General features: G+C 37.5%; 1 protein-coding gene and 1 long non-coding RNA gene across 11 annotated transcripts in view; one reads left to right on the top strand and one right to left on the bottom strand.

Moving 5' to 3' along the window:
- The window catches only part of LOC127738583 (interaptin-like), a 30,188-nt gene that overhangs the window by 5,704 nt on the left and 1,509 nt on the right, over positions 1 to 22,975 (bottom strand). The window contains exon 2 of the mRNA XM_052249898.1: positions 4,103 to 4,794. Within this exon, the coding sequence (XP_052105858.1) occupies positions 4,103 to 4,794 (692 nt within the window). The remainder of the gene's footprint in view (positions 1 to 4,102; positions 4,795 to 22,975) is intronic.
- Positions 6,001 to 22,847, top strand: LOC127729012 (uncharacterized). Of its 10 annotated transcripts, none has more exons than XR_007994418.1 (3): positions 6,001 to 6,366; positions 9,187 to 9,984; positions 22,675 to 22,847. It is a non-coding gene; the product is annotated as an uncharacterized LOC127729012 (long non-coding RNA). The 10 variants fall into 10 exon arrangements; XR_007994419.1 differs by lacking the exon at positions 22,675 to 22,847 and adding an exon at positions 21,265 to 21,437; XR_007994416.1 differs by lacking the exon at positions 22,675 to 22,847 and adding an exon at positions 19,855 to 20,088.

Below are 22,975 nucleotides of genomic sequence, written 5' to 3'. Positions count from 1 at the left end.
CAGACGTTATTAAAATTTGTCTTCTGTTATTTACTGCCATATCCATTTGAAAATTTTCCATTTAATCGTCAGATAAACATATTATATTACCTCACCAGGTTGACTACAGTATTTATTTACTCTCGATAGTTCAATTAAAAAAATAACATGCTCGACGAGCCTCGATTTTTTTTTAGTTTAAAAATGTAACTACCTCGAGTGAATAAATATCGTAATCAAAGGAATGGTGTGGTAGAATCTATATACATATTTTATGATAAGCATGAAAAATGATTCAGTTTGTGCTTTGCATAATCTTTACTTGATATTAGTATTAATTCCAAATCAACCTATCTGGATTTTCTGTTTATTTCCAACTTCAATATCTAATCAATTTCAATCAGAAATCATGTCAATGCGAAGCAGTTGAAACTACTTTAAATATGTTTTTATTTGAACTGAAAGTAAACAATAGGACAAACCCTGCTTTATAAACATCTTCACTATAAAGATCATGAAAATAATACAATTTAATTGGCCGAAAGCACTTAACTATGTAACGATTAGTTATTGGAAAGATTTATATATGTATTTCATTAATAGTATATACCTTTCAATTGACCATCTAACTTAGTAACCTTGACTGATAGAGAATTTTTGCTGACTATTAGTTTCATAGGTCTTTGGAAAAATCAGTCAATAAAAGATGTCATTAAGTTAGTTTTGTTTTGTGTAAATTAAAAAGTACTCACTAATATGGCAAGCCGAAAATTCTATCGCAAACAAAACTTATTTATATACATATTTTGTAGATTTTAGGAAAGCATTTGATTCTGTAGTGCATGAAGCCTTGTTGTTAAAACTCCAAAACATTGGGATACGTTCGTTTAAATGATAAATTAAAAGCTAAGGCCGTGTTCACACCAAACGCTGCGTACTGTAAACTTGTTAACAATTAGTTTAATGTAGTGGACACTGGTTTCACATTAAAATTTTTCTCATCTGTATTTCATACATGTTCAGGATGAGAACAAATTCACAATAAATACAATTGGTAGGTCCTTTAATAGAGGCCGTCCGAGACGTAGCCAACCGGACGCTCTACTTTGGAAAGGTTTTACGGTCGATCGGAAGAAGATCTAGGTAACCATATTACTATATTCCCCAGTCACACATATGGTGATTATGGAAATGAATAGTATGGACTGGTACTAACTGTAAAAATTACCTTGTCCACGACATAATGAAAATGAATATTTTGTCCTTCAAAATGCAGGACTTTGCAAAAAAAAGTTGAAAAAAGTGAAAATAATTTTCGCGCTAAATAAATGAAAAGTGCTATCAACCTGTGTAAAATGAATATTCTATCAGAAAAAAAAAATCCTCCCGCTGAAAATCAAATGGCCCACTAAGGATATTAAATTTAATAATGTTTTTAAAGGAGCAATTTTTGGAGTGTTTGTCATAAAAATAGGAAAATATTTTAACTCACAGAATTATCATAATAATATTTATTCAATATATTTAACTTCCTTAAATATTCACAATAAAATCCACGCTCTTGATATCTTGTTTTATGAACACTTAACCCACACAAGGCCTACATTGTCTATCGACTGTATGTAGTCAAAACCTGTTTCAAACTACATGTTAACAGTGATTTTTATCAATGAGAACGTAATTGAGTTTAGTTTTAAGTGTAGAGTACACTTACACCACACCGAGTTTAGCTCAATGTGAACACGGCCTAACATTGGAGTTAGACATTTGTCAATGATATACCGTGTATTTTTTATGATTAATGTCTACCAACTGAATTAGATAGTACAAAACTAAATGTTTAATGTATGCCGATGATGTTGGGCTTCTTTCTGCTAGTCAATCACGATTGATTAGATGTTTAAATAAACTAGAAGAATATTGTAAAACTGGTGTATTCAGGTTAATCTTTAAAAAAAAATGTAAATTTTAATAAAGGTGGTAAAATGATTAAATGTAACATTTGTTTTGATGGTGAACCCATTGAAAATGTCAAGAATTATAAATATTTGGGTGTGATGTTTTTCTGCTTCTGGAAGTTTTCTATGGTTTGATATGATTTGATCAAGAAAGTTACTGGCTTTCTTCAAGTTAAAAAGAATTTTTGTTGAAAACATCCCGAAAATTGATAGTTGTTTACATATCTTTGACCCCACGATAAAGTCGAATTTAACATATAGCTCAGAAATTTGGGGAAATGCATTTTTAAAGTATCGTAATGTCAAACAGACAGTCTCTTTGAAATTGAGAAAAAAATTAGTAAGTTTGATTGCGAAAACTTAAGTTTAAAGTTCTACAAAAACATTCTTGGAGTAAATAAAAAATCATGTAATTTAGCTGTTATTGGAGAGCTAGGTCGTACTCCATTGCATATTGACAATATTTGTTCAATTCTAAAAAAATTATAAAGAACTAATAGTTTAGAAGAAGGTCTTTTGTTAAAGCAAGCCCTGGTCACAAGTTTGGACACTTACAAATGTAATAAGTCATCTTGGTATTCTAGTATTGTTTATATTTTGATATGTATTGATGTTGATATAAAAAGTTTTGACGTTAAAAAAGTTAAAAAAAAACATTGATTCGAAGATATAGGATTTACTGAAAAAATACTATAGATGATAATGCAAATGTTAAAAAAGGAAACATTGCACACTTATTTTAAATTTAAAACAATTTCAAAAGGGAAGCATATTTATGTCAAGTTAATAAATTTCAGTATAGAAAAATCCTAACTCAATTTAGAATTAGTGCTCATCAGTTAGCTATTGAAAAAGGTCGATATAAAAGAATCGATAAAGATAAAAGATTTTTATGGGCAGAGAGTCTGAAAATAGCCAGTGCCATTTATTGTTCTATATATCTTGATTACAATACAATGAAATTTTACCCTTATGATCATCCATGCATAGTTACTTTGAACACGGAAAAAGTATGTCATTTGAAGCTGTATTTCTATTCGTGTGTATATATTTTCACAAAATATACCTACTGCGAAATAATCGGAAATAAATACCCCGCCAAAAAGTACATATAAAAAAGTATCCAATATAAGCCTATTTGAGGGATCTCATTATATTTTATGCTTCACATGAGATCAACGACTTTCATTTTCCAAAATGAGATCTTAAAATCGCTTCAACAAATACATGTTTTATATTTAAAATACGTAGCTGTCATAATTGAACAATCGAGCCTTGAAGTGTAACTAGTTTTAAACATATTGTATTTGTTAGAAGCAGCAAAATGAAGGTTTCTCTTGAATGCTGTTTTATTAACTACGAATTATCACTATGGGACGGACAAAGTTATTTATTACAACGGCAGATATTTGAAAAGAAAAGAAAATCGGAATAGTGTATAGATTGAAAAGTAAAAAAACGAAACTCTAATATTTTTTTGCATAGCCCAATAAATTCACAAAAGTTCCATTTAAACAATGAATTATTGCATATTATTCCTATTTCTTGAAATATAGACAAAGATAAAACAAAAGTATGTACCGTTCGTGTAAAAACTATATACCATGCAATATACGACTAAAAGTGATTAGTGTTGGAAGCTGTGTTGGGTGATTTAGAGTTTTTGTTTCTTTTTTTGTGAAAATAATTGATATAAACATTGTTCGGTGTAAAGGTGCATTAGTGGAGTAGGACGTGCTTACCCTTTCGGAGCACCTGAGTTTACCCCAGATTTTTTATGCGATTCTTATGTGCTGCTCAATCTTAATTTTTTTTTGTAAATTGTTTTGTTGGTGACGTGTCTTTTCGTCATTTTTCTTTTTTGCCATAGTGTTGGGTTTTTTTATTGGATTTTTTATGGCTCCTTGGGTTTCTTTTCTCTCTTTATAATTTCAATAAACAAATTAACACCAATGTAACTGTATAATGCTCTGTGCGGTAGACGGTACATTTAAAAATAAATTCGATTAACTTTGAAACGAATTTTGACATTTGGTAATATTGTACATCAATTACATTTTGTAATGTTGGTCATTGCAGTGCGATGATAAATATCTTATTAAATTCTAAATTTTGAGTATTTGATTTTTTACTCTAGAAGATGAATATAATTATATAGTGTTTACCTCTATCTCATCATTTCCAATTATAGTTGTGCCAGTTGATGTTCTTATATTGTCTGATGATGAAGACCTTCTACGTGTTTCTACATCTTCAGGTTTGTCTTTTACCTCTGTAACCATTTGTTTGTTTTCTTCAATTGGCCTTTGAGTTTTACTCACTTGACGAGGACGTCTTGATACCTGGTCAATAGATGTTTCAGTTAATGTATATAATTCTTCATCGGCGTGTCCATTTATTTCTTTAGTGTTCTCACTTCTACTTTTAGGGGTTGATGCGCTTTTTGAACCTGAAGTTCGTTTTGATGTTGTAATATTGTCAGAAGATGATTGTCTTCTAGTTTCCTTAACTTCAAATTTGTCCTTGAAGTCACTGGTTTTCGTGTCGTCTGGACTATTTGTCCTTGATATTTTATTAACTACATGCACTTGCTTTGATGTTTTTGATGTATCTGTTTCATCTTCAGACATAAGATTTGCTGCGCTGTTACTGGCACTCGATGGTCTTGGCGATTCCTTTGATTTTGATGTTGTCGTCTTTGCACTGATTGGCCTTGATGTTTTATTTATCCCCGACGAAGGTCTTGATGTGTGGTCAGGAGGTGTTCGAGTACCTGTAAATACTTCTTCATCAGCGGGTCCATTTATTTCTGTAGTGGTCTTACTCGCACTTGTTGGTCTGGATGCACTTCCTGAACCTGATGTTGGTCTTGATGTTGTAATTTTGTCAGAAGATGATTGTCTTCTAGTTTCCTTAAATTCAAATTCCTCATTTAAGTCACTGATTTTCGTGTCGGTAGGGCTACTTGTCCTTGATATATTATTAGCTTCATGTACTGGACTTGATACATTATTGACAGTTGACAATTTTCCTGTAGGTGAAGAATTTCCAGGTATTTTATCATTGGTTTCGATTGCAGTGGTTACCTTAGATGCTTCTATTCCTGAAGAAGGTCTAGAATGTGGACCAGACGACGACGATGTTGTCCCAGTCACATTTTCTTTGCCTGGATCAGATTGATCTTTTGTCTGGTCTTCATTCATGTTATTCAAAGTGTCAGATGTTTTTGATGTATCTGTTTCATCTGCAGGGAGAAGATCTGCTGCGTTGTCTTTGGCACTCGAAGGTCTTGACGATTCCTTTGATTTTGATGTTGGTCTAGATACTGTTTCATTGTTTCCTACTATTGGACCTTCTGTAACACTAGTCTTTACATCATTGTCTATTTGTGTGGTTGTCGTCTTTGCACTTGTGGGCCTTGATGTTTTATTTATCCCTGACGCAGGTCTTGATGTGTGGTCAGGAGGTGTTCGAGTACCTGTAAATACTTCTTCATCAACGTGTCCATATATTTCTTTAGTAGTCTTACTCGCACTTGTTGGTCTTGATGCGCTTCCTGAACCTGATGTTGGTCTTGATGTTGTAATTTTGTTAGAAGATGATTGTCTTCTAGTTTCCTTAACTTCAAATTCCTCATTTAAGTCACTGATTTTCGTGTCGGTAGGGCTACTTGTCCTTGATATTTTATTAGCTTCATGTACTGGACTTGATACATTATTGACAGGTGACAAATTTCCTGTAGGTGAAGAATCTCCAGGTATTTTATCATTGGTTTCGATTGCAGTGGTTACCTCAGTCGCTTCTATTCCTGAAGAAGGTCTAGAATGTGGACCAGACGACGACGATGTTGTCCCAGTCACATTTTCTTTGCCTGGATCAGATTGATCTTTTGTCTGGTCTTCATTCATGTTATTCAAAGTGTCAGATGTTTTTGATGTATCTGTTTCATCTGCAGGGAGAATATCTGCTGCGTTGTCTTTGGCACTCGAAGGTCTTGACGATTCCTTTGATTTTGTTGTTGGCCTAGATACTGTTTCGTTGTTTACTACTATTGGACCTTCTATAACACTAGTCTTTACATCATTGTCTATTTGTGTGGTTGTCGTCTTCGCACTTGTGGGCCTTGATGTTTTATTTATCCCTGACGAAGGTCTTGATGTGTGGTCAGGAGGTGTTCGAGTACCTGTAAATACTTCTTCATCAGCGTGTCCATATATTTCTTTAGTGGTCTTACTCGCACTTGTTGGTCTTGATGCGCTTCCTGAACCTGATGTTGGTCTTGATGTTGTAATTTTGTCAGAAGATGATTGTCTTCTAGTTTCTTTAACTTCAAATTCCTCATTTAAGTCACTGATTTTCGTGTCGGTAGGGCTACTTGTCCTTGATATTTTATTAGCTTCATGTACTGGACTTGATACATTATTGACAGGTGACAATTTTCCTGTAGGCGAAGAATCTCCAGGTATTTTATCATTGGTTTCGATTGCAGTGGTTACCTCAGTCGCTTCTATTCCTGTAGAAGGTCTAGAATGTGGACCAGACGACGACGATGTTGTCCCAGTCACATTTTCTTTGCCTGGATCAGATTGATCTTTTGTCTGGTCTTCATTCATGTTATTCAAAGTGTCAGATGTTTTTGATGTATCTGTCTCATCTGCAGGGAGAAGATCTGCTGCGTTGTCTTTGGCACTCGAAAGTCTTGACGATTCCTTTGATTTTGTTGTTGGCCTAGATACTGTTTCGTTGTTTACTACTATTGAACCTCCTATAACACTAGTCTTTACATCATTGTCTATTTGTGTGGTTGTCGTCTTCGCACTTGTGGGCCTTGATGTTTTATTTATCCCTGACGAAGGTCTTGATGTGTGGTCAGGAGGTGTTCGAGTACCTGTAAATACTTCTTCATCAGCGTGTCCATATATTTCTTTAGTGGTCTTACTCGCACTTGTTGGTCTTGATGCGCTTACTGAACCTGATGTTGGTCTTGATGTTGTAATTTTGTTAGAAGATGATTGTCTTCTAGTTTCCTTAACTTCAAATTCCTCATTGAAGTCACTGATTTTCGTGTCGGTAGGGCTACTTGTCCTTGATATTTTATTAGCTTCATGTACTGGACTTGATACATTATTGACAGGTGACAAATTTCCTGTAGGTGAAGAATCTCCAGGTATTTTATCATTGGTTTCGATTGCAGTGGTTACCTTAGATGCTTCTATTCCTGAAGAAGGTCTAGAATGTGGACCAGACGACGACGATGTTGTCCCAGTCTCATTTTCTTTGCCTGGATCAGATTGATCGTTTGTCTGGTCTTCATTCATGTTATTCAAAGTGTCAGATGTTTTTGATGTATCTGTCTCATCTGCAGGGAGAATATCTGCTGCGTTGTCTTTGGCACTCGAAGGTCTTGACGATTCCTTTGATTTTGATGTTGGTCTAGATACTGTTTCGTTGTTTACTACTATTGGACCTTCTGTAACACTAGTCTTTACATCATTGTCTATTTGTGTGGTTGTCGTCTTTGCACTTGTGGGCCTTGATCTTTTATTTATCCCTGACAAAGGTCTTGATGTGTGGTCAGGAGGTGTTCGAGTACCTGTAAATACTTCTTCATCAGCGGGTCCATTTATTTCTTTAGTGGTCTTACTCGCACTTGTTGGTCTGGATGCGTTTCCTGAATCTGATGTTGGTCTTGATGTTGTAATTTTCTCAGAAGATGATTGTCTTCTAGTTTCCTTAACTTCAAATTCCTCATTTAAGTCACTGATTTTCGTGTCGGTAGGGCTACTTGTCCTTGATATTTTATTAGTTTCATGTACTGGACTTGATACATTATTGACAGGTGACAATTTTCCTGTAGGTGAAGAATCTCCAGGTATTTTATCATTGGTTTCGATTGCAGTGGTTACCTTAGATGCTTCTATTCCTGAAGAAGGTCTAGAATGTGGACCAGACGACGACGATGTTTTCCCAGTCACATTTTCTTTGCCTGGATCAGATTCATCTTTTTTCTGGTCTTTATTCATGTTATTCAAAGTGTCAGATGTTTTTGATGTATCTGTCTCATCTGCAGGGAGAAGATCTGCTGCGTTGTCTTTGGCACTCGAAGGTCTTGACGATTCCTTTGATTTTGATGTTGGTCTAGATACTGTTTCGTTGTTTACTACTATTGGACCTTCTGTAACACTAGTCTTTACATCATTGTCTATTTGTGTGGATGTCGTCTTTGCACTTGTGGGCCTTGATGTTTTATTTATCCCTGACGAAGGTCTTGATGTGTGGTCAGGAGGTGTTCGAGTTCCTGTAAATACTTCTTCATCAGCGTGTCCAATTATTTCTTTAGTATTCTTAATCGCACTTGTTGGCCTGGATGCTCTTCCTGAACCTGATGTTGGTCTTGATGTTCTAATTTTGTCAGAAGATGATTGTCTTATAGTTTCCTTAACTTCAAATTCCTCATTTAAGTCACTGATTTTCGTGTCGGTAGGGCTACTTGTCCTTGATATTTTATTAGCTTCATGTACTGGACTTGATACATTATTGACAGGTGACAATTTTCCTGTAGGTGAAGAATCTCCAGGTATTTTATCATTGGTTTCGATTGCAGTGGTTACCTTAGATGCTTCTATTCCTGAAGAAGGTCTAGAATGTGGACTAGACGACGACGATGTTGTCCCAGTCACATTTTCTTTGCCTGGATCAGATTGATCTTTTGTCTGGTCTTCATTCGTGTTATTTAAAGTGTCAGATGTTTTTGATGTATCTGTTTCATCTGCAGGGAAAAGATCTGCTGCGTTGTCTTTGGCACTCGAAAGTCTTGACGATTCCTTTGATTTTGATGTTGGCATAGATACTGTTTTGTTGTTTTCTACTATAGGACCTTCTGTAACACTAGTCTTTACATCATTGTCTATTTGTGTGGTTGTCGTCTTCGCACTTGTGGACCTTGATGTTTTATTTATCCCTGACGAAGGTCTTGATGTGTGGTCAGGAGGTGTTCGAGTACCTGTAAATACTTCTTCATCAGCGGGTCCATTTATTTCTTTAGTGGTCTTACTCGCGCTTGTTGGTCTGGATGCGCTTCCTGAATCTGATGTTGGTCTTGATGTTCTAATTTTGTCAGAAGATGATTGTCTTATAGTTTCCTTAACTTCAAATTCCTCATTTAAGTCACTGATTTTCGTGTCGGTAGGGCTACTTGTCCTTGATATTTTATTAGCTTCATGTACTGGACTTAATACATTATTGGCAGGTGACAATTTTCCTGTAGGTGAAGAATCTCCAGGTATTTTATCATTGGTTTCGATTGCAGTGGTTACCTTAGATGCTTCTATTCCTGAAGAAGGTCTAGAATGTGGACCAGACGACGTAGATGTTGTCCCAGTCACATTTTCTTTGCCTGGATCAGATTGATCTTTTGTCTGGTCTTCATTCATGTTATTCAAAGTGTCAGATGTTTTTGATGTATCTGTTTCATCTGCAGGGAAAAGATCTGCTGCGTTGTCTTTGGCACTCGAAGGTCTTGACGATTCCTTTGATTTTGATGTTGGTCTAGATACTGTTTCGTTGTTTACTACTATTGGACCTTCTGTAACACTAGTCTTTACATCATTGTCTATTTGTGTGGTTGTCGTCTTTGCACTTGTGGGCCTTGATGTTTTATTTATCCCTGACAAAGGTCTTGATGTGTGGTCAGGAGGTGTTTGAGTTCCTGTAAATACTTCTTCATCAGCGTGTCCATTTATTTCTTCAGTGTTCTTAATCGCACTTGTTGGTCTGGATGCGCTTCCTGAACCTGATGTTGGTCTTGATGTTCTAATTTTGTCAGAAGATGATTGTCTTCTAGTTTCCTTAACTTCAAATTCCTCATTTAAGTCACTGATTTTCGTGTCGGTAGGGCTACTTGTCCTTGATATTTTATTAGCTTCATGTACTGGACTTGATACATTATTGACAGGTGACAATTTTCCTGTAGGTGAAGAATCTCCAGGTATTTTATCATTGGTTTCGATTGCAGTGGTTACCTTAGATGCTTCTATTCCTGAAGAAGGTCTAGAATGTGGACCAGACGACGAAGATGTTGTCCCAGTCACATTTTCTTTGCTTGGATCAAATTGATCTTTTGTCTGGTCTTCATTCGTGTTATTCAAAGTGTCAGATGTTTTTGATGTATCTGTTTCATCTGCAGGGAAAAGATCTGCTGCGTTGTCTTTGGCACTCGAAAGTCTTGACGATTCCTTTGATTTTGATGTTGGCCTAGATACTGTTTCGTTGTTTTCTACTATAGGACCTTCTGTAACACTAGTCTTTACATCATTATCTATTTGTGTGGTTGTCGTCTTCGCACTTGTGGGCTTTGATGTTTTATTTATCCCTGACGAAGGTCTTGATGTGTGGTCAGGAGGTGTTCGAGTACCTGTAAATACTTCTTCATCAGCGTGTCCATTTATTTCTTCAGTGTTCTTTATCGCACTTGTTGGTATGGATGCGCTTCCTGAACCTGATGTTGGTCTTGATGTTCTAATTTTTTCAGAAGATGATTGTCTTTTAGTTTCCTTAACTTCAAATTCCTCATTTAAGTCACTGATTTTCGTGTCGGTAGGGCTACTTGTCCTTGATATTTTATTAGCGTCATGTACTGGACTTGATACATTATTGACAGGTGACAATTTTCCTGTAGGTGAAGAATCTCCAGGTATTTTATCATAAGTTTCGATTGCAGTGGTTACCTTAGATGCTTCTATTCCTGAAGAAGGTCTAGAATGTGGACCAAACGACGTAGATGTTGTCCCAGTCACATTTTCTTTGCCTGGATCAGATTGATCTTTTGTCTGGTCTTCATTCATGTTATTCAAAGTGTCAGATGTTTTTGATGTATCTGTTTCATCTGCAGGGAGAATATCTGCTGCGTTGTCTTTGACACTCGAAGGTCTTGACGATTCCTTTGATTTTGATGTTGGTCTAGATACTGTTTCGTTGTTTACTACTATTGGACCTTCTGTAACACTAGTCTTTACATCATTGTCTATTTGTGTGGTTGTCGTTTTTGCACTTGTGGGCCTTGATGTTTTATTTATCCCTGACGAAGGTCTTGATGTGTGGTCAGGAGGTGTTCGAGTTCCTGTAAATACTTCTTCATCAGCGTGTCCAATTATTTCTTTAGTATTCTTAATTCCACTTGTTGGCCTGGATGCGCTTCCTGAACCTGATGTTGGTCTTGATGTTCTAATTTTGTCAGAAGATGATTGTCTTATAGTTTCCTTAACTTCAAATTCCTCATTTAAGTCACTGATTTTCGTGTCGATAGGGCTACTTGTCCTTGATATTTTATTAGCTTCATGTACTGGACTTGATTCATTATTGACAGGTGACAATTTTCCTGTAGGTGAAGAATCTTCTGGTATTTTATCATTGGTTTCGATTGCAGTGGTTACCTTAGATGCTTCTATTCCTGAAGAAGGTCTAGAATGTGGACCAGACGACGACGATGTTGTCCCAGTCACATTTTCTTTGCCTGGATCAGATTGATCTTTTGTCTGGTCTTCATTCATGTTATTCAAAGTGTCAGATGTTTTTGATGTATCTGTTTCATCTGCAGGGAGAATATCTGCTGCGTTGTCTTTGGCACTCGAAGGTCTTGACGATTCCTTTGATTTTGATGTTGGTCTAGATAATGTTTCGTTGTTTACTACTATTGGACCTTCTGTAACACTAGTCTTTACATCATTGTCTATTTGTGTGGATGTCGTCTTTGCACTTGTGGGCCTTGATGTTTTATTTATCCCTGACGAAGGTCTTGATGTGTGGTCAGGAGGTGTTCGAGTTCCTGTAAATACTTCTTCATCAGCGTGTCCAATTATTTCTTTAGTGGTCTTACTCGCACTTGTTGGTCTGGATGCGCTTCCTGAATCTGATGTTGGTCTTGATGTTGTAATTTTGTCAGAAGATGATTGTCTTCTAGTTTCCTTAACTTGAAATTCCTCATTTGAGTCACTGATTTTCGTGTCGGTAGGGCTACTTGTCCTTGATATTTTATTAGCTTCATGTACTGGACTTGATACATTATTGACAGGTGACAATTTTCCTGTAGGTGAAGAATCTCCAGGTATTTTATCATAAGTTTCGATTGCATTGGTTACCTTAGATGCTTCTATTCCAGAAGAAGGTCTAGAATGTGGACCAGACGACGTAGATGTTGTCCCAGTCACATTTTCTTTGCCTGGACCAGATTGATCTTTTGTCTGGTCTTCATTCATGTTATTCAAAGTGTCAGATGTTTTTGATGTATCTGTTTCATCTGCAGGGAGAATATCTGCTGCGTTGTCTTTGACACTCGAAGGTCTTGACGATTCCTTTGATTTTGATGTTGGTCTAGATACTGTTTCGTTGTTTACTACTATTGGACCTTCTGTAACACTAGTCTTTACATCATTGTCTATTTGTGTGGATGTCGTCTTTGCACTTGTGGGCCTTGATGTTTTATTTATCCCTGACGAAGGTCTTGATGTGTGGTCAGGAGGTGTTCGAGTTCCTGTAAATACTTCTTCATCAGCGTGTCCAATTATTTCTTTAGTATTCTTAATTCCACTTGTTGGCCTGGATGCGCTTCCTGAACCTGATGTTGGTCTTGATGTTCTAATTTTGTCAGAAAATGATTGTCTTCTAGTTTCCTTAACTTCAAATTCCTCATTTAAGTCACTGATTTTCGTGTCGGTAGGGCTACTTGTCCTTGATATTTTATTAGCTTCATGTACTGGACTTGATTCATTATTGACAGGTGATAATTTTCCTGTAGGTGAAGAATCTCCAGGTATTTTATCATTGGTTTCGATTGCAGTGGTTACCTTAGATGCTTCTATTCCTGACGAAGGTCTAGAATGTGGACCAAACGACGACGATGTTGTCCCAGTCACATTTTCTTTGCCTGGATCAGATTGATCTTTTGTCTGGTCTTCATTCATGTTATTCAAAGTGTCAGATGTTTTTGATGTATCTGTTTCATCTGCAGGGAGAATATCTGCTGCGTTGTCTTTGGCACTCGAAGGTCTTGACGATTCCTTTGATTTTGATGTTGGTCTAGATAATGTTTCGTTGTTTACTACTATTGCACCTTCTGTAACACTAGTCTTTACATCATTGTCTATTTGTGTGGTTGTCGTCTTTGCACTTGTGGGCCTTGATGTTTTATTTATCCCTGACGAAGGTCTTGATGTGTGGTCAGGAGGTGTTCGAGTTCCTGTAAATACTTCTTCATCAGCGTGTCCATTTATTTCTTTAGTGTTCTTAATCGCACTTGTTGGTCTGGATGCGCGTCCTGAACCTGATGTTGGTCTTGATGTTCTAATTTTGTCAGAAGATGATTGTCTTATAGTTTCCTTAACTTCAAATTCCTCATTTAAGTCACTGATTTTCGTGTCGGTAGGGCTACTTGTCCTTGATATTTTATTAGCTTCAAGTACTAGACTTGATACATTATTGACAAGTGACAATTTTCCTGTAGGTGAAGAATCTGCAGGTATTTTATCATTGGTTTCGATTGCAGTGGTTACCTTAGATGTTTCTATTCCTGAAGAAGGTCTAGAATGTGGACCAGACGACGTAGATGTTGTCCCAGTCACATTTTCTTTGCCTGGATCAGATTGATCTTTTGTCTGGTCTTCATTCATGTTATTCAAAGTGTCAGATGTTTTTGATGTATCTGTTTCATCTGCAGGGAAAAGATCTGCTGCGTTGTCTTTGGCACTCGAAGGTCTTGACGATTCCTTTGATTTTGATGTTGGTCTAGATACTGTTTCTTTGTTTACTACTATTGGACCTTCTGTAACACTAGTATTTACATCATTGTCTATTTGTGTGGTTGTCGTCTTTGCACTTGTGGGCCTTGATGTTTTATTTATCCCTGACGAAAGTCTTGGTGTGTGGTCAGGAGGTGTTCGAGTTCCTGTAAATACTTCTTCATCAGCGTGTCCATTTATTTCTTTAGTGTTCTTAATCGCACTTGTTGGTCTGGATGCGCTACCTGAACCTGATGTTGGTCTTGATGTTCTAATTTTGTCAGAAGATGATTGTCTTCTAGTTTCCTTAACTTCAAATTCCTCATTTAAGTCACTGATTTTCGTGTCGGTAGGGCTACTTGTCCTTGATATTTTATTAGCTTCATGTACTGGACTTGATTCATTATTGACAGGTGACAATTTTCCTGTAGGTGAAGAATCTTCTGGTATTTTATCATTGGTTTCGATTGCAGTGGTTACCTTAGATGCTTCTATTCCTGAAGAAGGTCTAGAATGTGGACCAGACGACGACGATGTTGTCCCAGTCACATTTTCTTTGCCTGGATCAGATTGATCTTTTGTCTGGTCTTCATTCATGTTATTCAAAGTGTCAGATGTTTTTGATGTATCTGTTTCATCTGCAGGGAGAATATCTGCTGCGTTGTCTTTGGCACTCGAAGGTCTTGACGATTCCTTTGATTTTGATGTTGGTCTAGATAATGTTTCGTTGTTTACTACTATTGGACCTTCTGTAACACTAGTCTTTACATCATTGTCTATTTGTGTGGATGTCGTCTTTGCACTTGTGGGCCTTGATGTTTTATTTATCCCTGACGAAGGTCTTGATGTGTGGTCAGGAGGTGTTCGAGTTCCTGTAAATACTTCTTCATCAGCGTGTCCAATTATTTCTTTAGTGGTCTTACTCGCACTTGTTGGTCTGGATGCGCTTCCTGAATCTGATGTTGGTCTTGATGTTGTAATTTTGTCAGAAGATGATTGTCTTCTAGTTTCCTTAACTTGAAATTCCTCATTTGAGTCACTGATTTTCGTGTCGGTAGGGCTACTTGTCCTTGATATTTTATTAGCTTCATGTACTGGACTTGATACATTATTGACAGGTGACAATTTTCCTGTAGGTGAAGAATCTCCAGGTATTTTATCATAAGTTTCGATTGCATTGGTTACCTTAGATGCTTCTATTCCAGAAGAAGGTCTAGAATGTGGACCAGACGACGTAGATGTTGTCCCAGTCACATTTTCTTTGCCTGGACCAGATTGATCTTTTGTCTGGTCTTCATTCATGTTATTCAAAGTGTCAGATGTTTTTGATGTATCTGTTTCATCTGCAGGGAGAATATCTGCTGCGTTGTCTTTGACACTCGAAGGTCTTGACGATTCCTTTGATTTTGATGTTGGTCTAGATACTGTTTCGTTGTTTACTACTATTGGACCTTCTGTAACACTAGTCTTTACATCATTGTCTATTTGTGTGGTTGTCGTCTTTGCACTTGTGGGCCTTGATGTTTTATTTATCCCTGACGAAGGTCTTGATGTGTGGTCAGGAGGTGTTCGAGTTCCTGTAAATACTTCTTCATCAGCGTGTCCAATTATTTCTTTAGTATTCTTAATTCCACTTGTTGGCCTGGATGCGCTTCCTGAACCTGATGTTGGTCTTGATGTTCTAATTTTGTCAGAAGATGATTGTCTTCTAGTTTCCTTAACTTCAAATTCCTCATTTAAGTCACTGATTTTCGTGTCGGTAGGGCTACTTGTCCTTGATATTTTATTAGCTTCATGTACTGGACTTGATTCATTATTGACAGGTGACAATTTTCCTGTAGGTGAAGAATCTCCAGGTATTTTATCATTGGTTTCGATTGCAGTGGTTACCTTAGATGCTTCTATTCCTGACGAAGGTCTAGAATGTGGACCAAACGACGACGATGTTGTCCCAGTCACATTTTCTTTGCCTGGATCAGATTGATCTTTTGTCTGGTCTTCATTCATGTTATTCAAAGTGTCAGATGTTTTTGATGTATCTGTTTCATCTGCAGGGAGAATATCTGCTGCGTTGTCTTTGGCACTCGAAGGTCTTGACGATTCCTTTGATTTTGATGTTGGTCTAGATAATGTTTCGTTGTTTACTACTATTGCACCTTCTGTAACACTAGTATTTACATCATTGTCTATTTGTGTGGTTGTCGTCTTTGCACTTGTGGGCCTTGATGTTTTATTTATCCCTGACGAAGGTCTTGATGTGTGGTCAGGAGGTGTTCGAGTTCCTGTAAATACTTCTTCATCAGCGTGTCCATTTATTTCTTTAGTGTTCTTAATCGCACTTGTTGGTCTGGATGCGCGTCCTGAACCTGATGTTGGTCTTGATGTTCTAATTTTGTCAGAAGATGATTGTCTTATAGTTTCCTTAACTTCAAATTCCTCATTTAAGTCACTGATTTTCGTGTCGGTAGGGCTACTTGTCCTTGATATTTTATTAGCTTCAAGTACTAGACTTGATACATTATTGACAAGTGACAATTTTCCTGTAGGTGAAGAATCTGCAGGTATTTTATCATTGGTTTCGATTGCAGTGGTTACCTTAGATGTTTCTATTCCTGAAGAAGGTCTAGAATGTGGACCAGACGACGTAGATGTTGTCCCAGTCACATTTTCTTTGCCTGGATCAGATTGATCTTTTGTCTGGTCTTCATTCATGTTATTCAAAGTGTCAGATGTTTTTGATGTATCTGTTTCATCTGCAGGGAAAAGATCTGCTGCGTTGTCTTTGGCACTCGAAGGTCTTGACGATTCCTTTGATTTTGATGTTGGTCTAGATACTGTTTCTTTGTTTACTACTATTGGACCTTCTGTAACACGAGTATTTACATCATTGTCTATTTGTGTGGTTGTCGTCTTTGCACTTGTGGGCCTTGATGTTTTATTTATCCCTGACGAAGGTCTTGGTGTGTGGTCAGTAGGTGTTCGAGTTCCTGTAAATACTTCTTCATCAGCGTGTCCATTTATTTCTTTAGTGTTCTTAATCGCACTTGTTGGTCTGGATGCGCTACCTGAACCTGATGTTGGTCTTGATGTTCTAATTTTGTCAGAAGATGATTGTCTTCTAGTTTCCTTAACTTCAAATTCCTCATTTAAGTCACTGATTTTCGTGTCGGTAGGGCTACTTGTCCTTGATATTTTATTAGCTTCATGTACTGAACTTGATACATTATTGACAGGTGACAATTTTCCTGTAGGTGAAGAATCTCCAGGTATTTTATCATTGGTTTCGATTGCAGTGGTTACCTTAGATGTTTCTATTCCTGAAGAAGGTCTAGAATGTGGACTAGACGACGACGATGTTGTCCCTGTCACATTTTCTTTGCCTGGATCAGATTGATCTTTTGTCTGGTCTTCATTCGTGTTATTCAAAGTGTCAGATGTTTTTGATGTATCTGTTTCATCTGCAGGGAAAAGATCTGCTGCGTTGTCTTTGACACTCGAAAGTCTTGACGATTCCTTTGATTTTGATGTTGGCCTAGATACTGTTTTGTTGTTTTCTACTATAGGACCTTCTGTAACACTAGTCTTTACATCATTGTCTATTTGTGTGGTTGTCGTCTTCGCACTTGTGGGCCTTGATGTTTTATTTATCCCTGACGAAGGTCTTGATGTGTGGTCAGGAGGTGTTCGAGTACCTGTAAATACTTCTTCATCTGCGGGTCCATTTATTTCTTTAGTAGTCTTACTCGCACTTGTTGGTCTGGATGCGCTTCCTGAATCTGATGTTGGTCTTGATGTTGTAATTTTGTCAGAAGATGATTGTCTTCTAGTTTCCTTAACTTGAAATTCCTCATTTAAGTCACTGATTTTCGTGTCGGTAGGGCTACTTGTCCTTGATATTTTATTAGCTTCATGTACTGGACTTGATACATTATTGACAGGTGACAATTTTCCTGTAGGTGAAGAATCTCCAGGTATTTTATCATAAGTTTCGATTGCATTGGTTACCTTAGATGCTTCTATTCCTGAAGAAGGTCTAGAATGTGGACCAGACGACGTAGATGTTGTCCCAGTCACATTTTCTTTGCCTGGACCAGATTGATCTTTTGTCTGGTCTTCATTCATGTTATTCAAAGTGTCAGATGTTTTTGATGTATCTGTTTCATCTGCAGGGAGAATATCTGCTGCGTTGTCTTTGACACTCGAAGGTCTTGACGATTCCTTTGATTTTGATGTTGGTCTAGATACTGTTTCGTTGTTTACTACTATTGGACCTTCTGTAACACTAGTCTTTACATCATGGTCTATTTGTGTGGTTGTCGTCTTTGCACTTGTGGGCCTTGATGTTTTATTTATCCCTGACGAAGGTCTTGATGTGTGGTCAGGAGGTGTTCGAGTTCCTGTAAATACTTCTTCATCAGCGTGTCGAATCATTTCTTTAGTATTCTTAATTCCACTTGTTGGCCTGGATGCGCTTCCTGAACCTGATGTTGGTCTTGATGTTCTAATTTTGTCAGAAGATGATTGTCTTATAGTTTCCTTAATTTCAAATTCCTCATTTAAGTCACTGATTTTCGTGTCGGTAGGGCTACTTGTCCTTGATATTTTATTAGCTTCATGTACTGGACTTGATTCATTATTGACAGGTGACAATTTTCCTGTAGGTGAAGAATCTTTTGGTATTTTATCATTGGTTTCGATTGCAGTGGTTACCTTAGATGCTTCTATTCCTGACGAAGGTCTAGAATGTGGACCAGACGACGACGATGTTGTCCCAGTCACATTTTCTTTGCCTGGATCAGATTGATCTTTTGTCTGGTCTTCATTCATGTTATTCAAAGTGTCAGATGTTTTTGATGTATCTGTTTCATCTGCAGGGAGAATATCTGCTGCGTTGTCTTTGGCACTCGAAGGTCTTGACGATTCCTTTGATTTTGATGTTGGTCTAGATAATGTTTCGTTGTTTACTACTATTGCACCTTCTGTAACACTAGTCTTTACATCATTGTCTATTTGTGTGGTTGTCGTCTTTGCACTTGTGGGCCTTGATGTTTTATTTATCCCTGACGAAGGTCTTGATGTGTGGTCAGGAGGTGTTCGAGTTCCTGTAAATACTTCTTCATCAGCGTGTCCATTTATTTCTTTAGTGTTCTTAATCGCACTTGTTGGTCTGGATGCGCTTCCTGAACCTGATGTTGGTCTTGATGTTCTAATTTTGTCAGAAGATGATTGTCTTATAGTTTCCTTAACTTCAAATTCCTCGTTTAAGTCACTGATTTTCGTGTCGGTAGGGCTACTTGTCCTTGATATTTTATTAGCTTCATGTACTGGACTTGATACATTATTGACAGGTGACAATTTTCCTGTAGGTGTAGAATCTCCAGGTATTTTATCATTGGTTTCGATTGCAGTGGTTACCTTAGATGCTTCTATTCCTGAAGAAGGTCTAGAATGTGGACCAGACGACGTAGATGTTGTCCCAGTCACATTTTCTTTGCCTGGATCAGATTGATCTTTTGTCTGGTCTTCATTCATGTTATTCAAAGTGTCAGATGTTTTTGATGTATCTGTTTCATCTGCAGGGAAAAGATCTGCTGCGTTGTCTTTGGCACTCGAAGGTCTTGACGATTCCTTTGATTTTGATGTTGGCCTAGATACTGTTTCGTTGTTTAGTACTATTGGACCTTCTGTAACACAAGTCTTTACATCATTGTCTATTTGTGTGGTTGTCGTCTTCGCATTTGTGGGCCTTGATGTTTTATTTATCCCTGACGAAGGTCTAGATGTGTGGCCAGGAGGGGTTCGAGTACCTGTAATTACTTCTTCATCAGAGTGTCCATTTATTACTTTAATGGTCTTACTCGCACTTGTTGGTCTGGATGCGCTTCCTGAACCTGATGTTGGTCTTGATGTTGTAAATTTGTCAGAAGATGATTGTTTTCTAGTTTCCTCAACTTCAAATTCCTCATTTAAGTCACTGATTTTCTTGTCAGTAGGGCTACTTGTCCTTGATATTTTATTAGCTTCATGTACTGGACTTGATTCGTTATTGACAGGTGACAATTTTCCTGTAGGTGAAGAATCTCCAGGTATTTTATCATTGGTTTCGATTGCAGTGGTTACCTTAGATGCTTCTATTCCTGACGAAGGTCTAGAATGTGGACCAGACGACGACGATGTTGTCCCAGTCACATTTTCTTTGCCTGGATCAGATTGATCTTTTGTCTGGTCTTCATTCATGTTATTCAAAGTGTCAGATGTTTTTGATGTATCTGTTTCATCTGCAGGGAGAATATCTGCTGCGTTGTCTTTGGCACTCGAAGGTCTTGACGATTCCTTTGATTTTGATGTTGGTCTAGATAATGTTTCGTTGTTTACTACTATTGCACCTTCTGTAACACTAGTCTTTACATCATTGTCTATTTGTGTGGTTGTCGTCTTTGCACTTGTGGGCCTTGATGTTTTATTTATCCCTGACGAAGGTCTTGATGTGTGGTCAGGAGGTGTTCGAGTTCCTGTAAATACTTCTTCATCAGCGTGTCCATTTATTTCTTTAGTGTTCTTAATCGCACTTGTTGGTCTGGATGCGCTTCCTGAACCTGATGTTGGTCTTGATGTTCTAATTTTGTCAGAAGATGATTGTCTTATAGTTTCCTTAACTTCAAATTCCTCATTTAAGTCACTGATTTTCGTGTCGGTAGGGCTACTTGTCCTTGATATTTTATTAGCTTCATGTACTGGACTTGATTCATTAATGACAGGTGACAATTTTCCTGTAGGTGAAGAATCTCCAGGTATTTTATCATTGGTTTCGATTGCAGTGGTTACCTTAGATGCTTCTATTCCTGAAGAAGGTCTAGAATGTGGACCAGACGACGACGATGTTGTCCCAGTCACATTTTCTTTCCCTGGATCAGATTGATCTTTTGTCTGGTCTTCATTCATGTTATTCAAAGTGTCAGATGTTTTTGATGTATCTGTTTCATCTGCAGGGAGAAGATCTGCTGCGTTGTCTTTGGCACTCGAAGGTCTTGACGATTCCTTTGATTTTGATGTTGGCCTAGATACTGTTTCGTTGTTTAGTACTATTGGACCTTCTGTAACACAAGTCTTTACATCATTGTCTATTTGTGTGGTTGTCGTCTTCGCATTTGTGGGCCTTGATGTTTTATTTATCCCTGACGAAGGTCTAGATGTGTGGCCAGGAGGGGTTCGAGTACCTGTAATTACTTCTTCATCAGAGTGTCCATTTATTACTTTAATGGTCTTACTCGCACTTGTTGGTCTGGATGCGCTTCCTGAACCTGATGTTGGTCTTGATGTTGTAAATTTGTCAGAAGATGATTGTTTTCTAGTTTCCTCAACTTCAAATTCCTCATTTAAGTCACTGATTTTCTTGTCAGTAGGGCTACTTGTCCTTGATATTTTATTAGCTTCATGTACTGGACTTGATTCATTATTGACAGGTGACAATTTTCCTGTAGGTGAAGAATCTCCAGGTATTTTATCATTGGTTTCGATTGCAGTGGTTACCTTAGATGCTTCTATTCCTGACGAAGGTCTAGAATGTGGACCAGACGACGACGATGTTGTCCCAGTCACATTTTCTTTGCCTGGATCAGATTGATCTTTTGTCTGGTCTTCATTCATGTTATTCAAAGTGTCAGATGTTTTTGATGTATCTGTTTCATCTGCAGGGAGAATATCTGCTGCGTTGTCTTTGGCACTCGAAGGTCTTGACGATTCCTTTGATTTTGATGTTGGTCTAGATAATATTTCGTTGTTTACTACTATTGCACCTTCTGTAACACTAGTCTTTACATCATTGTCTATTTGTGTGGTTGTCGTCTTTGCACTTGTGGGCCTTGATGTTTTATTTATCCCTGACGAAGGTCTTGATGTGTGGTCAGGAGGTGTTCGAGTTCCTGTAAATACTTCTTCATCAGCGTGTCCATTTATTTCTTTAGTGTTCTTAATCGCACTTGTTGGTCTGGATGCGCTTCCTGAACCTGATGTTGGTCTTGATGTTCTAATTTTGTCAGAAGATGATTGTCTTATAGTTTCCTTAACTTCAAATTCCTCATTTAAGTCACTGATTTTCGTGTCGGTAGGGCTACTTGTCCTTGATATTTTATTAGCTTCATGTACTGGACTTGATTCATTAATGACAGGTGACAATTTTCCTGTAGGTGAAGAATCTCCAGGTATTTTATCATTGGTTTCGATTGCAGTGGTTACCTTAGATGCTTCTATTCCTGAAGAAGGTCTAGAATGTGGACCAGACGACGACGATGTTGTCCCAGTCACATTTTCTTTCCCTGGATCAGATTGATCTTTTGTCTGGTCTTCATTCATGTTATTCAAAGTGTCAGATGTTTTTGATGTATCTGTTTCATCTGCAGGGAGAAGATCTGCTGCGTTGTCTTTGGCACTCGAAGGTCTTGACGATTCCTTTGATTTTGATGTTGGCCTAGATACTGTTTCGTTGTTTAGTACTATTGGACCTTCTGTAACACAAGTCTTTACATCATTGTCTATTTGTGTGGTTGTCGTCTTCGCATTTGTGGGCCTTGATGTTTTATTTATCCCTGACGAAGGTCTAGATGTGTGGCCAGGAGGGGTTCGAGTACCTGTAATTACTTCTTCATCAGAGTGTCCATTTATTACTTTAATGGTCTTACTCGCACTTGTTGGTCTGGATGCGCTTCCTGAACCTGATGTTGGTCTTGATGTTGTAAATTTGTCAGAAGATGATTGTTTTCTAGTTTCCTCAACTTCAAATTCCTCATTTAAGTCACTGATTTTCTTGTCAGTAGGGCTACTTGTCCTTGATATTTTATTAGCTTCATGTACTGGACTTGATTCATTATTGACAGGTGACAATTTTCCTGTAGGTGAAGAATCTCCAGTTATTTTATCATTGGTTTCGATTGCAGTGGTTACCTTAGATGCTTCTATTCCTGACGAAGGTCTAGAATGTGGACCAGACGACGACGATGTTGTCCCAGTCACATTTTCTTTGCCTGGATCAGATTGATCTTTTGTCTGGTCTTCATTCATGTTATTCAAAGTGTCAGATGTTTTTGATGTATCTGTTTCATCTGCAGGGAGAATATCTGCTGCGTTGTCTTTGGCACTCGAAGGTCTTGACGATTCCTTTGATTTTGATGTTGGTCTAGATAATATTTCGTTGTTTACTACTATTGCACCTTCTGTAACACTAGTCTTTACATCATTGTCTATTTGTGTGGTTGTCGTCTTTGCACTTGT

This window comes from Mytilus californianus, unplaced genomic scaffold (genome assembly GCF_021869535.1).
Source record: "Mytilus californianus isolate M0D057914Y unplaced genomic scaffold, xbMytCali1.0.p SCAF_1, whole genome shotgun sequence".
Lineage (NCBI taxonomy): Eukaryota > Metazoa > Mollusca > Bivalvia > Mytilida > Mytilidae > Mytilus > Mytilus californianus.
The sequence above is the reverse complement of the archived record's forward strand: the minus strand, read 5'-3'. Positions and strand labels throughout refer to the sequence as shown.